Below are 14,287 nucleotides of genomic sequence, written 5' to 3'. Positions count from 1 at the left end.
GTGAAGACTTTGAGCAGGCAGACTTCAGGCTCCCACAAGGGGGAGCTCGGTTAGGAAGTTCTGGAGGAGATTTTCTCCCAGTAGGGCACTCTTCAGGTAAACCTCTTCAATTCCATTCTGGATAGGAAGTACAAGTTGTTTTGCTTCAGGGATTTTCCTTGACAGAGTGGTCTAGGGGGCACACTGATGGTAGAATGGACTTTTCTTTTTTTCTAGGTGCATTCCTGCCTATCTCTGACATCATGCTGGTTCTCAGGAGGCTGTGCTTGTTCAGGTCCACATTAAACAGTCATGTTTAGCTGCTGAGATGCTGGGAACAAGGAGTGGGATTTGCCAGATGATGTCCTGGACATGCTCCTCTCGGCTCTGATGCCTGCCACAAAATCCATTCATGGCTGTAGGTGGTGTACATTTCCCGCTTGGTGCCAAGAGTGGGATCTGGATCATTTTGATTTTTACCATCCTCTATACTGCATCTTCTGTTGTCCTTGGTCCGGACAGAACTAAGGATTGGCACTGTGAAGGGGTATCTTGACACAATTTCGGTTTTCAAAAGAACCCTTGAAAAGGGCTCGATCTTCAAGGCCACCCCAGTTTTGCCATTTTTGTGAAATTGTACAACTTTCCCCCATGCCAGTTTGTTATTCCAGTATGAATGCTAAACCTCTGTAATAGTTTGTTTCCAAGGAGAAGGTGACGTTGACGGCGAGACCATCCTTCCTTCCAATGGTGGTGTCAGATTTCTATCTCTTTCAAAAGATCCATCTTCCTGTCTTTTTTCCTCCACCCTGCCCTTCCGAAGCGGAGGAGCGATTCCATCAGCTGGACCCAGTGCAAGCCTTCAGCTTCAATGTCTCTCGGACAAGGAATGGCAGGAAAGATGGCCAGCTTTTTGTGTGTTATGTTGGTGCCTGTGCTGGCAGGGCTGTGACCAAAGAGACCCTGTCAAGGTGGATCTTCCTCTGCATTTTAGGATGCTAAGATTTGTCTGGAAAGTATGTGCTTGAAGGTTTCAGAGCTCATTCAACCAGAGGACTTTGTACAATTGCCAGGCTGCTACATGAGCTTCGCGGCACAAGTTTACCAAACATTACTGATGGATTGCCATTTAGGGCATTAGGGCAGGACACTAATTTCTGCAGGGTTGTCCTCCAGAGATGTCTAGCATAGGTGGTTTCCTTGCTCTCCTCCTACCTCTAGATATACATACGGCTGGGAGTCTATCATAGATGATTGATTGATTGATATTTTATTTCTATCGCGCGCGTACACAAGTGTTTCAGAGAGGAATCTGTGGGGGGGGGGAATCCATTAGAAGAACAAATTACTTACATCTCTGTAATGTTCATTCTGTTGGATGTTTTTCCCACAGATGCTAGGGGAAAAGGGTGGACCTGAGGATCAATATATACTGGCTCCGACATCATTTCCAGCATGTGGTATGTAGATGTGTCGAGTGGGTCTAATGCTGAACCGCCCCGTACCCCTCCCCCCCAATCCCTCCGGGTGGCAGATACGTTTCTGAAGAGCTGCTGTGCTGAGACATTGGTATCATAGATGTGAAATCTGTGAGAGGAACATCCATCAGAAAGAACATTACGAGGTAAGTAATTTGTTCTTATTCAATGTTAAACATACAGTGGCACAATTACTTTTTATGAATCGTAAGCAAAAGACCCATAGTGTTAACTTCATTCAGGGTTTTTTGGGCTTATTCAAGTATAAACAGCAGATTAGCTTCAAATGCACACCATTACTTTGCTTCTTTTTTATAATATGATGCTGAAAATAAACCGGCCTCTTAGGCCCAGAGCATTTGATGATTATGCTTTTAATGAATGTTCATGAAAGCAGCACTTGCTTGTTGATTTAAAGTTACCGTTTAAATCAAGCCAGCACTACGAGCAGCATTATTGTATTCACCAGTTCAAATATAAAATGAATAACAGATGTCAAATGAATAGTAATGTCAAAGTAGACCACATGTGTATGTGTGGGTTTCAAACCACTGTAACGTGTATAATCCTATGGCAACATAAAATTAACATAGCTTGAAAGCCCTTTATTCACTGTTATCTACATGATTATTTATAATACTCACAGGAACGCAGCACTGTGTGTTCATGAATGCAAAGAAACCCACTTGTGCCAGCCTTTCTTTGAATGCACTCTTTATCAAGCAGTGCTGATGTCTCCAGAGGCTAGAAAGCACTTTGCATCTAAAAGTCAAGGTGCCTCGTATGTCTGGCTGTCATCACTCATTCTGGAGCCACCACAAAGAGTGCTGCATGTCCCAGAATACATGCAGTGTTACTCAGTGCAGATGTTCCTACTAGAGCACTTGTATTGAAACGTTGCACAACAATGCAAATGCATGAGTTCCAAATAAAACTCTCAAAACATTTCATTTTCTGTTGTGATTGACCTTAATTAAGATGTTTAGATGTAGTTATGTTTACACATGCCATCCAGTGGTTTTTTGGCCTATGTTAATCCACCGATGAAGATAACAGTAACAGGTTAACTTCAACGGCATCCATAAAAAGAGTCAACGATAAACAGCATAGTGAGTTACAGACACTCTCAGGCTAGTGAAGAAAATACTGGTGATCTCGAAGCACACTCCTAATGAATGAAATGGGCCCACGAATCGCAAGACTCTTTGGGAAAATCACTCTATCAGCATTTGTGCAAAAGGAGGCCTAAGCCTCCTGAGTTTGAGTGTATTAGGAAGCCACTCTGGAGAGAGAATGGTGTTGCAGTGATTTGCGTTGGAGAAGAAAGCATTGTCCACAGTTGGGGCAGGATCTGAACCAGCAGGTGTGGTAGAAGTGCCTGCTCCAGCTTCAAGAAGCAGAGTGGACACTGGCCAAAGCTACCAGTTCCTTGGCGAAGATGTCCAGCTATTGGGGAACAGTACCTTAAGATTTCTCAGAGGTGCCTTCCTCATCCATGGATTGGGAGTGACTGCTCTTCATTCTGGAGGGGGATGGAGAAGAGTGTCACTTTTGAGGTTGCAGTGGCAGTGGGAGACCAGTATATTTTGCAGTGTCTCTTCTTTTCCGGTAGCACCTGAAGAATGTTTTTCATCCGGAGGCTGCTCATGAACTCTAGCCTTTTTGGTGGAAGGCTCCAACACAGTCAATTGTGACAGCATCCTCTTCCTACCTTTATGGATGAAGGTGTAGAGTTCTGCCGCATGCTCCTGGCTGGCGTTCAAAGGCCTAGATTGTCAGCGGCCACAGTCAAAATGTTGTGCAATAGAATCATACCTTGTAGGGGTTTGACACAGATATGTTTCCTGCAACCCTCTCGGGGTTTAAAGCTCAAGACCTTCATTGTTTTAGACATGATGTTGTGAAACAACGCAAAAAGCTAGAGGCGTTCTAAGGCAGTGTATTGAGAACGTGAAAAAAAAAGAACTGAGGCATGGGGCACTGCTGGGCTCCATATTCACTGTTCCTGATGTCACTTCTGGCGCCATAGGAGCCCAACGGCCCAGAGCAGAACCAGCACAGAGCCGTACTGCACCCCTCTGTGGCTGAACGTTTCCGAAAAACAAGAGAGAATAGATATAAAAATTGATGAAACAGCTCATCCATATAAAAATTAAATGACCAAGAGTTAAGTTGCTTGTTTACTATACCTCTGGGACTAATTAAATAGTCAGGGTAGTCATCAGGCCACTACTCTGGATTTTGTTTGCCTTACCTAGACTCGTTATGAGCACTGAGAGAGAAGAGCACTAGGAGCTGGCGGTGGCCGCGCCTTACTCAAAAGTGTTCAGTGTGGTCTTTTTGCACTTGCAGCCGGTCGGTAGAAACCATAGGGCCGGCGCTCTTGGTGCCCAAAGTGCAATTCTGTATTATTTGGTTGGTGTTTCTACTCAATTGGCGCTAGTGCATTTGATCATATGTGTTGACTCCATTCACTGGACAGTAATAAGTATGGTCCACACAATACTCTTTTGTATTTCATTAGTGATTTATTGAGGTTTTTCTTGATTAGGAGATGGTGCCGACACGTGTTTTGACCCTAAACAGGTCTTTATCAAGGCTACCGTAGTTAATATATTTGTTTTAGTTTGTCATTTTTGGAGAGTACACCATTATTTGTACATGTGCAGTGTGATTTGTGATTCAGTGCATGAAGTGATTTGTATTTAAGAATCAGATATGTATTTTTTCAGTACTGAAAAGACCTATTTAGGGTCGAAACACGTGTCGGCACCATCTCCTAATCAAGAAAAACCTCAATAAATCACTAATGAAATATAAAAGAGTGTTGTGTGGACCATACTTATTACACTCAACTGAGTGAATGTAGTCAACACATATGATCAAATGCACCAGCGCCAATTGAATAGAAACACCAACCAAATCAAATAGTTATGAGCACTATTTTGCTTCACCAACTAACAAAAGGAAAACGTAATCCGGTAATGTACTTATAACCAGCAATTAATTTTCTGCAAGATAGTGGTGTGTGGCTCACTGGATGAAAATAAATTTAATTAATGTACAGACACGGGCAATGTTCACACACTTGACAATGCTGTGGTTTCTCTGATTCTTTCATAACTAATCATGCTTCATATCATAGTCTAGCCTTGTGAGAATCCTGAACATCCATAATCTGTGGCACATGAAGTGCTCTCAATCATCTGTTTAGACTCTGGTTTGGCATTGCTTACTGTATTCACAGTTGATTATCTATTCAACAGGTTCCGATTGCCAATGGGGCAGAAGTCACAGAATATAGAGTGGAATGGGGAGGAGTGGAAGGTTGCATGCAGATCTGCTACTCTGGTCCTGGCCTTTCCTACGAAGCCAAAGGGCTCTCACCAGCAACTGTATACTACTGCAGAGTGCAGGTAAATAAAGAACATTTCAAAAGGATGGTTTTCCCTCTGCTGGTTCTTTATCTTTTGAATAGCTGGGTCCTCTAAGTGTTTCTCAGAGGTAGCAGAGGTAGGCTGGAAAGTATCTGCATAAATAACTGAAGAAAAAAAATGGTGTTTTAGTTCAAAATTTCGGATTTCAAACAAATTTACCATTCGAGGGGATTGGGTCCTCCGACGTATTCCATATCTATGACAGGTAATGTCCACAGCTGTGCTGCTTCGGAAAATCTTCGGCGTCTGCGTCGATGACGTTGATGCACCATCCCCGAGGACCTCCTCCGACGGTTGTCGTCACCCGATGTGATAAGTAGGACGCACGACGCCCATAGCCTCAGTTCCGTTTTTTCCGCAAATGTGTTCGCTTCGTGAATCTCGGTACGCCTCGACTCTTTGGAGTTTGCTGTTTTTTTCTCGGTTCCTTGAACCTGTTCGGTTTTTTGTGAAGACCTGTTCGTGGCGATGTCTACTTCGTCTTCAACCCCACGTCCGGACTTCAAGAAATGCGGGGACTGTGGGTCCAAGATGTCGGTCACGGACTCGCACAACGCCTGCCTCTGGTGCCTCGGGGAGGCCCACGATACGGATGACTGTGTCGACTGCCAGTCGCTCACGGCCAAGGCCTTGCTGGAATGCACGAAGAAGCTGTCGGTAGGTCGGGTGTCTAAGCCCCGGAAGTTGAGGTCTACGGGGCTTTCGACAGATGACTCGAGAGACGACTCTCCGTGTCATCGCCGGAAGTCCGGTGGGTCTACTTCCAGGAGTCGGTCTCGCCACTCCTCCACCTCTTCGAGGCATTCCCGGAAGCGCCGGCATCGGTCGCCTTCCCCGTCCTCTTCTGAGGACTCCGCCCGTCGGTGGGTCGCTTATCCCACCATGCAAGCGACACCGGAGGAATGGGCTTCCTTCGGGAAGCAGATGCTAGCGATTCTTGAATCGCAGGGCACCGGTCCGTCCGCGCCTCCGAGTGGGGTCGGTCGGCACCGGTCGAGAGATACCGCTCGTACGCCTTTGGGCTCGGGTGGTCGGCACGGCTCGCGGGAGAGGACCCGCTCGGACAAGGGTAGCCGTTCTCGCCATGCCCGTTCCAGGTCCCGGTCCTCGACGTGCTCTAGACCGCGTGATCCTGTGCCGTCTTCGAAGAAGACGTCGACGCCTGTGGCGCCGAGGTCGTCGACGATTTCTCTCGAGGCACAGCTTCCGAGGGGGTCGTCGATGCTGTCGGCGCCTAGGTCGTCGAGAGACACGCTCGGAGCTCCGGCTTCGAGACCTGTGTCGACGATGTCGATGCTGGCGGCTCTGCAGCTGACATCGACGCTGATTCGCTCGACGTCGACGCCGTTTCTGTCGACGCCGGCGCCGACTCGTTCGGCACCCTCGACGCCTTTAGAGGCGTTGGTGTCGGAGGGACCCTGTGGCACGGGGTTAGCCCCTAGAAGGCTCTGGCTAAGGTCAGGCACAGTTTCGGTCCCCAGATGTCTTCCTCTCAACGCCTGGAGTACATTTCAGAGGGTGATGAAGGCTCTGATGAAGGCTTGGTTCCGGTTACGGTACCAGATGAGCTTATCTCGGGCCATAGCCAGTTTGATGACCTGAGGCAGTCACTGCATGAGGCCAGTGGACTGGACACCTCTCCGGAGGTGGAGTTTTGTAGGCCGGAGCCTGGCACTCATGCCGATTCTTCATATCGGCGCTTTATGTCTCGGGTCACTGAGTACTTGGTTGGTCGGCTCCCCCAGGGGAGTTCGTTCAGGATGATCTCACGGACATTCTTGATCTTGGTCCCCCCACTGACCCGGTATTGCCGTTTCATATAACTCTGCAGAGAAGGGTGGCGGCGGCTTGGACTGCTCCGGAGAGTCTCCCGGCAGTGGGCAAGTCTTTGTCGCGAAAATACCGTCCAGCCAGTAGCGACCCCTGCTACTTGTCCAGGCACCCCACTCCGGAGAGTTTGGTGGTGCAGGCGGCTACGGCCCCGGCAAAGCAGGCGTCGTATCCTACCATCCCTCTGGATAGGGACGACAAACGTTTTGACGGCTGGGCGAAGAAAGTGTTTTCTTCAGGGGGTATGGCGCTTCAGGCGGCCAACTCCATATGTGCCTTGTCTCGTTTCACACACACTCTGTGGAACTGTGTTGCATTAGCGGCTGAACATATTCCCGAAGGGGACGAACGGGATGGTTTCCTTGCTATGGTTCAGGATGGCAAGGATGCCATGTGTGAGGCCGTTCAGTCGGGTTTGGACATGGCAGATTGTGTCAGCCGGTCTATGGCGGCGAGCACCGTAATACGCAGGTTTGCGTGGTTGCAGAAGTCTGGGTTCGCTCCTGATGTGCAGTCCCGGCTCCTCAACATGCCCTTTGACGGTGAACATCTTTTTTGCAGCAAGGCTGACGAGAGCCTTGAGAGGTTGCAGACCTCCAAAGCTGCAGGAAAGTCATTGGGTGCTGCAGTTCGACAACCTCCGCCTTTTCGTCCTAGGGGACAGCAATGGAGGGGAGGTTCCTTTCACTATTACTCGTCCTTCATTAAAGCGAGAGGAGCTAGCAGTCAAAGAGGCCACCGTAAGAGTGCCAGAGGTGGAAACAAGGGTACTCGAGGTACCAAGGCCGCTCGGGCAGTTGCCTCTTTGCCCTCGGGCAACGCTGCAGCCGCTACCACTCAGTCATGAGGCCAGGTCCCATGGTTTGCTGGTTGGGGGAAGGCTGGCGCAGCATCTTGTTGAGTGTCGAGCCATTACTTCAGATGTGTGGGTTCTGGAGATCATAACCCATAGCTACTGTCTTCCCTTTCTGCAGAGGCCTCACGACAATCCACCTGGGAACCACTCTTTGAAGAGTCCGGATCCGCTCCTTGCGCAGGAAATTCAAGCCCCGCTGAACAAAGGCGCCATAGAACTGGTGCCTGTAGTGGAGAGGAAAGAGGGATGGTATTCCCCTTATTTTTTTATTTTGAAAGAAAGACGGGGATTGAGACCCATCATGGACTTGCGCGGTTTGAACAAACTCCTCAGGAAGGACAAGTTCAAGATGGTTACTCTCTCTCAAGTCCTCCGGGCCCTTCAACTTCAGGACTGGTTGGTGTCTCTCGACCTCAAGGATGCTTACTTCCATGTGCCGATCCATCCCAAGCACAAGAAGTACCTGAGGTTCGCGGTTGGAGACTTGCACTTTCAGTTTCGGGTCCTGCCGTTCGGATTGACCTCCGCCCCGAGGGTTTTCACCAAGCTCATGGTAGTGGTGGCAGCCCATCTCAGGAAAGGGGGGATTCACATCTACCCCTACCTGGACGATTGGTTGATCAGGGGGAGCTCTCCCGAGCAAGTCCTGGATCATCTGTCCGTCACCTGCCACTCCCTTTATAAGCTGGGCTTCTCCCTCAATTTAAGGAAGTCCCATTTGACACCAACGCAGCGGCTCCAGTACATCGGAGCAGTGCTCGACACATCCCTCGGGCAGTGTTTTCCTCCCCAGGTGAGGGCGCTTCACATTCAGCAGATGGTGCACAAGTTTCAACTTGCCCAGAATCTCCCAGCGTCCGAGTTCTTGAGACTGCTCGGCCTCATGGCATCCTGCATTCTTCTCGTGCCAGAGGCTCGTCTGCGGATGAGATCTTTGCAGTGGGCACTCAAGCTCCAGTGGTCTCAGTCCTCTGGCAGGCTGTCGGACCCTGTTCAGGTACCGCCCTCGGTCGCCCAGGACCTTCTGTGGTGGGCCGTCAAAGGCAATCTGATGAAGGGGGCCCCATTTTGGCTGCCCTGGCCGGAGGTGACGATTGTGACGGACGCATCCCTCATGGGATGGTGAGCTCATGCCAACGAGTTGACAGTCAGCGGTCGTTGGTCTCCGTCGGAGTCCAGACTCCATATCAATCTGTTGGAGCTGAGGGCCTTCAGGCTTGCCCTGAAGGCTTTCGGCTGACTGTGCGAGGAAAGAGTGTCCTGATTCTAACGGACAACATGGTGGCCATGCACTACCTCAACAAAAAGGGGGGGGCAGGGTCACTTCCTCTGTGCAGGGAGGCGATGCAGCTCGAGTTCTGGGCCATCCAGCAGGAAGTTTCGACCTCTGCTGTTCATCTGGCTGGAGACGACAACGAGACGGCGGAAGTTCTGAGCAGGCAGAGCACGATCTCTCACGAGTGGGAGCTGGCTCAGGAGATTCTCCTGGAGATCTTCGCCCTTTGGGGGACCCCTCAAGTGGATCTCTTCGCCTCCAGTGTCAACCGGAAGTGCGAAAGGTTCTGCTCGCGGGAATTTGCTCCAAAAGGAGCCTTAGGAGACGCGTTCGTGGTGGAGTGGTCATTCCCACTGCTGTACGCGTTTCCTCCAGTCCCCGTCATCCCGCAAGTACTGCGGAGGTTACGGAGGTTCGGTTCCCGGATGATCCTCATTGCTCTGGCTTGGGCCCGGAGGACGTGGTACCCAAACCTTCTCGACTTGTCCATCTGCCCTCCACGTTGTCTTCCCTACCGAGACGATCTGCTCTCACGGGAGGGGGGTCAGGTTCTCCATCCAGAGGTCAGATCCCTCAACCTTCACGCTTGGCTTCTGGAAAGATGAGGTATAAGGATTGGGACCTCCCTGAAGACGTGATGGAGGTGTTGCTCTCGGCCAGGCGGCCGGCAACAAAGTCTCTGTACCGTTGCCTTTGGAGAAAATTCTGCGATTGGTACAGAGTTAAGAATGTGGATCCTTTTGAATGTGACATTCCCATGGTTCTGTCTTTTTTGATTTCTTTGGCCCACAGGGGCTTGCAAGTGGGGACCATTAAAGGTTACCTGGCGGCGCTGTCCATATTTAAGCGCCCGTCTGAAGAATGTTCCTATTTTAAGATTCCTTTAATTTCTCAGTTTTTGAAAGGGATCACTAATGTGTTCCCTCCGTCACCTTTTCTGGTGCCCGGTTGGGATTTGGACCTTGTTCTTAAGTTTCTTATGGGTGCTCCGTTTAAGCCTTTGCATTCTTGCCCTTTGAGACTGTTAAAAGTGTGTTTTTGGTTGCGGTTACTTCCACTCGCAGAGTGAGTGAGTTACAGGCACTTTCAGTTAAGCCACCCTTCACTGTGTTTCATAAGGACAGGGTTGTCCTTAGAGTTCTTCCTTCTTTTCTTCTGAAGGTGGTTTTGGATTTTCATTTGAGCCAGAAGGTGGTTCTTCCGGCATTCTATCCTCCTCCACATCCTGGTAAGGAAGAGGAGAGGCTCCATAGGCTTGATCCTAAAAGAGCATTGAGCTTTTATATTTCGTGCATGTCCCGGGTCAGAGTGGACGATCAACTTTTCATTGGTTACGCTCCAAAGCGTTTGGGACAAACTCTGACGAAACAGACTTTGTCTCATTGGATTATTTTAGCTATCTCCGAGTGTTACCGCTTGGCGGGTAAGGACCCTCCGGCTGGCTTGTGGGCCCATTCTACCAGGGGAGTGGCTGCGTCTACTGCCCTGCAGAGGGGTGTTCCTATTCGTCACATCTGTGATGCAGCCACCTGGGCTTCAGTACATACATACTCCCTCGATTCCATCTGAGGGCAGGATCTGGCCTTTGGCAAGGCAGTCCTTTATTCCGCAATTTGATTGGGCATGCTAAATTTGTGTTCTAAATTCTTTTCCCACCTCCTTGCTTGGTACTGCTTTGGGAGTCTGTCAAAGATATATGGAATACGTCGGAGGACCCAATCCCACCGCAAAACTGCAATCGCAAAAGACATTCTGCAGCAGGGAAGGTAGGGAGGGAGCGATATGGAATACGTCGTCGGACCATCCCATCGAAAGAACGTTACCAGGTAAGAAAGTAACTTGTTCTTCTGTGCCATTATAATGAACAAGGGGATCAGTGGCTGGAGGGGATGCCCCCTGTGCACTTGTTTGCTATAATGGCATCGGGGGCTGCGCGGATGTCCCCCACACCCAATACAATAAAGTATTGAAGAAAGAAAAGGGAGCCTGCTGCGCCGCTTCTCATCCACGGAAGTGAAGGGAACAGGTGTTTCAGGGAGAAAGGGAGTCAGAGGCACACAGGAAGGTGTGCCGCTAAAAGGTAAGTTGTGGGGTGTGTGGAGGGAAGGTGGGTGGCCAGAAATGTCAGAGCAAGAAAAAACAAAGTCATTTTCGTTCAAATAACTTTCATTTTTTTCTCCCTCTGACATTTCTCATTCAATTATTTCATGGACAACCGTGCTGGAAGTGATGGTGATCTAAATGACATTGCATGAGCCCAACAGTTCCTTTCCATTATCATAGGTTTGGGACATCATTACATCAAGGAATCAGTGGTCACTCAGGTTTCTATATAGTTCTTTTATTTCATTTTCCACCAAAATGGACTACACCAATTTTATGTTCTAGCTCTGTGTCGGGTATCAACGGATGATCCCTTGGTCTGACACCTATGATCACTGTTTGTGACTTCTGAGTTTCCATCATGACCATACAAATTATCAGGCATTTTTTAAAGCAGGAACCTGAAGGCAAGCACTTTTGCTAGAGAAAAGTATATCTGGCTCGATTAGTGTCCAGTCTAACCCATGAGGGACCCAGGGATCTAGAGAGATAGAAGGTCTGGTTGTTTGACTCAAACGGGAAAACTCTGGTTGGAATCCTTAGACAAAAGTCAATGTCAGACATGAACCAAATGAAAACATATCAATGCAGAGTGGGGTGTTGATCTTCAAAGCACAGGTACTGTATCAAACAAAAGGAGGGCTAAGTGGTCTATTTGTGATTGGATGCTGTAACTGGTATTGGAAACATTTGCAAAGAGAATTTTATTTGTTAAAAATCCAACCTTTGAGAAGTCAAAGTTTCCATTCCTATCAATGCCATTGACCAGTGTCTTGCACTACAAATGAGATGAACACCTTGAGGAGTGAGATAATCTCTTTCATGTGCCTGTGTTACAGAGTGATTCGGGTTGTCTTGTGCCGACAGATTTGGTGATGCCGAAGGAATCTGAGAGGCTCATTGGAACAGGTGTGAGAAACCAAAGGTTGTCTCACTTGCTAGTCCCCGGGGATCTCTCTCTCAGGTGGCCAGGGCACGGCAATCACCTTTGAATCCAGACCCTGGGGGTGGACCAGTGCGGTAGGATCACTTGGGTGAGGGATCTTTGGGGAGTGTGGGTAAGGCAACTGATGGTGAGACACAGTACCCCCCCCTTTCCCATGCCCATACCCCATCCTATTGTATAGGATTCTCCAACGTGCCAACTTCCCCCCCCCACTCCTTTCTTCACAAACACTGGGCCGAGGAAGAGGGCGACTGAGAGTAAAGAGGTTAACACATATCACATTGGACATGTCCCGATAATCAGGTCAGGCAAAGTCAGGTACTTGTCCTTAATCACATACATCTGATACCCATTAGCTCCCACGACATGGATAAAAGGCGGAACATAGAGACACACTCTGAGCAAGGAGCAGATCTCCCGGGGTGATGGCGGACCCACTGGAGCAGGACAACTGATCGAGGGACCAGAGCGAAGGGTAGGGAAACCCTGAATTTCCCTGCAGGAGGTCGTCGGCTCTGGAAAATCGTGAAGGAGACGCAGAGAAAGCCAAACCCCAGACAAGAAGAAACCTGCATTGTGTTTCAAGGACGTCAGCGACCCTCCCGGGTGAATGACAGAGTTGGGGCAGCAAGGCCAAACCTGTGGTATCAACGTTGACTCGTGAATCAAAGCTGCAAAGACAAGAAAGGAATGCACACAACCGGTTAGCGAAAGACATTTTTTGTCAAGGAAAGATTGAAGCCGCAGACATGAAAGAAAGCAAACCAGTAATGAACGTTTAAGTTACCAATAACTGTGAAGCCAGTGATACAGAGTAGCGGAGTGGTCCGACGAAAGGAAATAGCCCACTCGAAAGCCTCAGCAAAATGTTTGTTGTCTTGTTATAAAGCGGTGAAGTGAACAAACTTTGAAATGTGCAATGGTCAAGATTAACCCCAACGAAAGGGGAAGTTAAAAGGTGTTTGCTATAAGAGGAAGATTGCTTTGAACTATTCTGATTGTGGTATGGAACTACTAGTACCAAGAGACATTGGGGAAAATAACATTAAAGGAGAGCTGAAGTGAAAGTCGAAGTGGTCCTGCAGAGGTTTATGGTAAAAGCCTCGCACATTCAAAAGTCTTCGGCATCAGTGCACGCTCCGAGCCCGACTGAGAGAGACCAAAAACATGAAATAAGGTAGGGGAAGGGAACCCCTAAATAATTTGAATGAAGCTTGGGGAAAGGAATTCCTGCAAGTGCTGTTATTACGAGGTCCGAGCATGGCTGATGGAGATCTAAGTTGAATCAGGTGTTTTTTGGTTTAAAGGTCTGAGCCCGACAGAGGAAGACCTAGGGGAACTTTTGTAGAACTGTGAAAGAATTTTTGAAAGCTGCAATAAGTGACTTTAACATGGAATGCCAAGCGGGCCCCAACCCACGTTTTGAACTGCCTTTTTTTGATAATCTGAGCCAGTGTGTGTCATCCTGTTTATGGGTGCCACCTTACTCCGTGCTGTCCAACGTGGGGAGGAGAGCTGACTCAGCCACCTTGATCCTTCATGTTATAACATTGACTTTCCTTTGCATACACATTTCCCTTTACACCCCTTTTGAGAGATAAAGCAGACATTAGGTTTTGTTAGTATAGGCCATTTTGATTTGACACAGACTGACTAGGACTGTGTTTTCTTTATTATTTGATGGTAGAGACTACTCCCATCATAGCTATGGGGCAACATAGGAGTTTTTCCAAACCCCGAGAATCTAATAAACGTTTTCAAACTTGTAACTTTTATTGTTATTCTTTATTTGTTTATGATTCTGAAAGAATCTTTACAATCAATTTTTATACATTACTTTTGAAAAATGTTTTAACATGTAATTTTATACATTTCTTATTTTTTGCATTAAATGGTATAGTTTTGATTACAAAACTTTTCATTTGTGCAATATCACATTTTAGTTAATGAGTTAGACATATAAAAATATAAAATTAATTGAAATAACAACCGTTAATGAATCGTCTTCTTCACAGAACATTTGCCGATAATGTCTATTTCGGGAGTTTGTCCGTATATTTTCCAATGATCAAGTAGCCTTTGTCTCTGTTTCAGTTGGAGTGGTAACATTGTTCTAATACTGAATAATTACGACGGTTAGGCTTCTATTTTTTCCTGATAGTATTACACTCCATCTGTCTTTAGGGTTAAGATCAGGACTGCGTTTCAGTATCATTTCTCTGAATAACAGTCTTTTCGAATGGATTGTGTCCTCCCACGTATTCCTCATCTTGTGATAATTCGTTATCTCCAGCTTCGCTGCTTCGGAAAAAAAAAATTCTCACCAGAGGGCGCTGTGCTCGGGGTCGTGGCGTCGATTGTCCCTCGATGGGCTCCGTACCG

General features: G+C 47.9%; 1 protein-coding gene across 5 annotated transcripts in view; it reads left to right on the top strand.

Annotated features, from left to right (window-relative positions):
* Positions 1 to 14,287, top strand: part of FNDC3A (fibronectin type III domain containing 3A) — a 3,436,199-nt gene that overhangs the window by 2,828,132 nt on the left and 593,780 nt on the right. For all 5 annotated transcript variants that reach the window (XM_069639023.1, XM_069639022.1, XM_069639027.1 and 2 more), the window contains one exon: positions 4,724 to 4,873. In XM_069639023.1, coding sequence (XP_069495124.1) covers positions 4,724 to 4,873 — 150 coding nt within the window. The remainder of the gene's footprint in view (positions 1 to 4,723; positions 4,874 to 14,287) is intronic.

Source organism: Ambystoma mexicanum, chromosome 7q (assembly GCF_040938575.1).
Source record: "Ambystoma mexicanum isolate Mex_15411 chromosome 7q, UKY_AmexF1_1, whole genome shotgun sequence".
Taxonomy (NCBI): domain Eukaryota; kingdom Metazoa; phylum Chordata; class Amphibia; order Caudata; family Ambystomatidae; genus Ambystoma; species Ambystoma mexicanum.
This window is presented reverse-complemented; position numbering and strand designations above follow the sequence as displayed.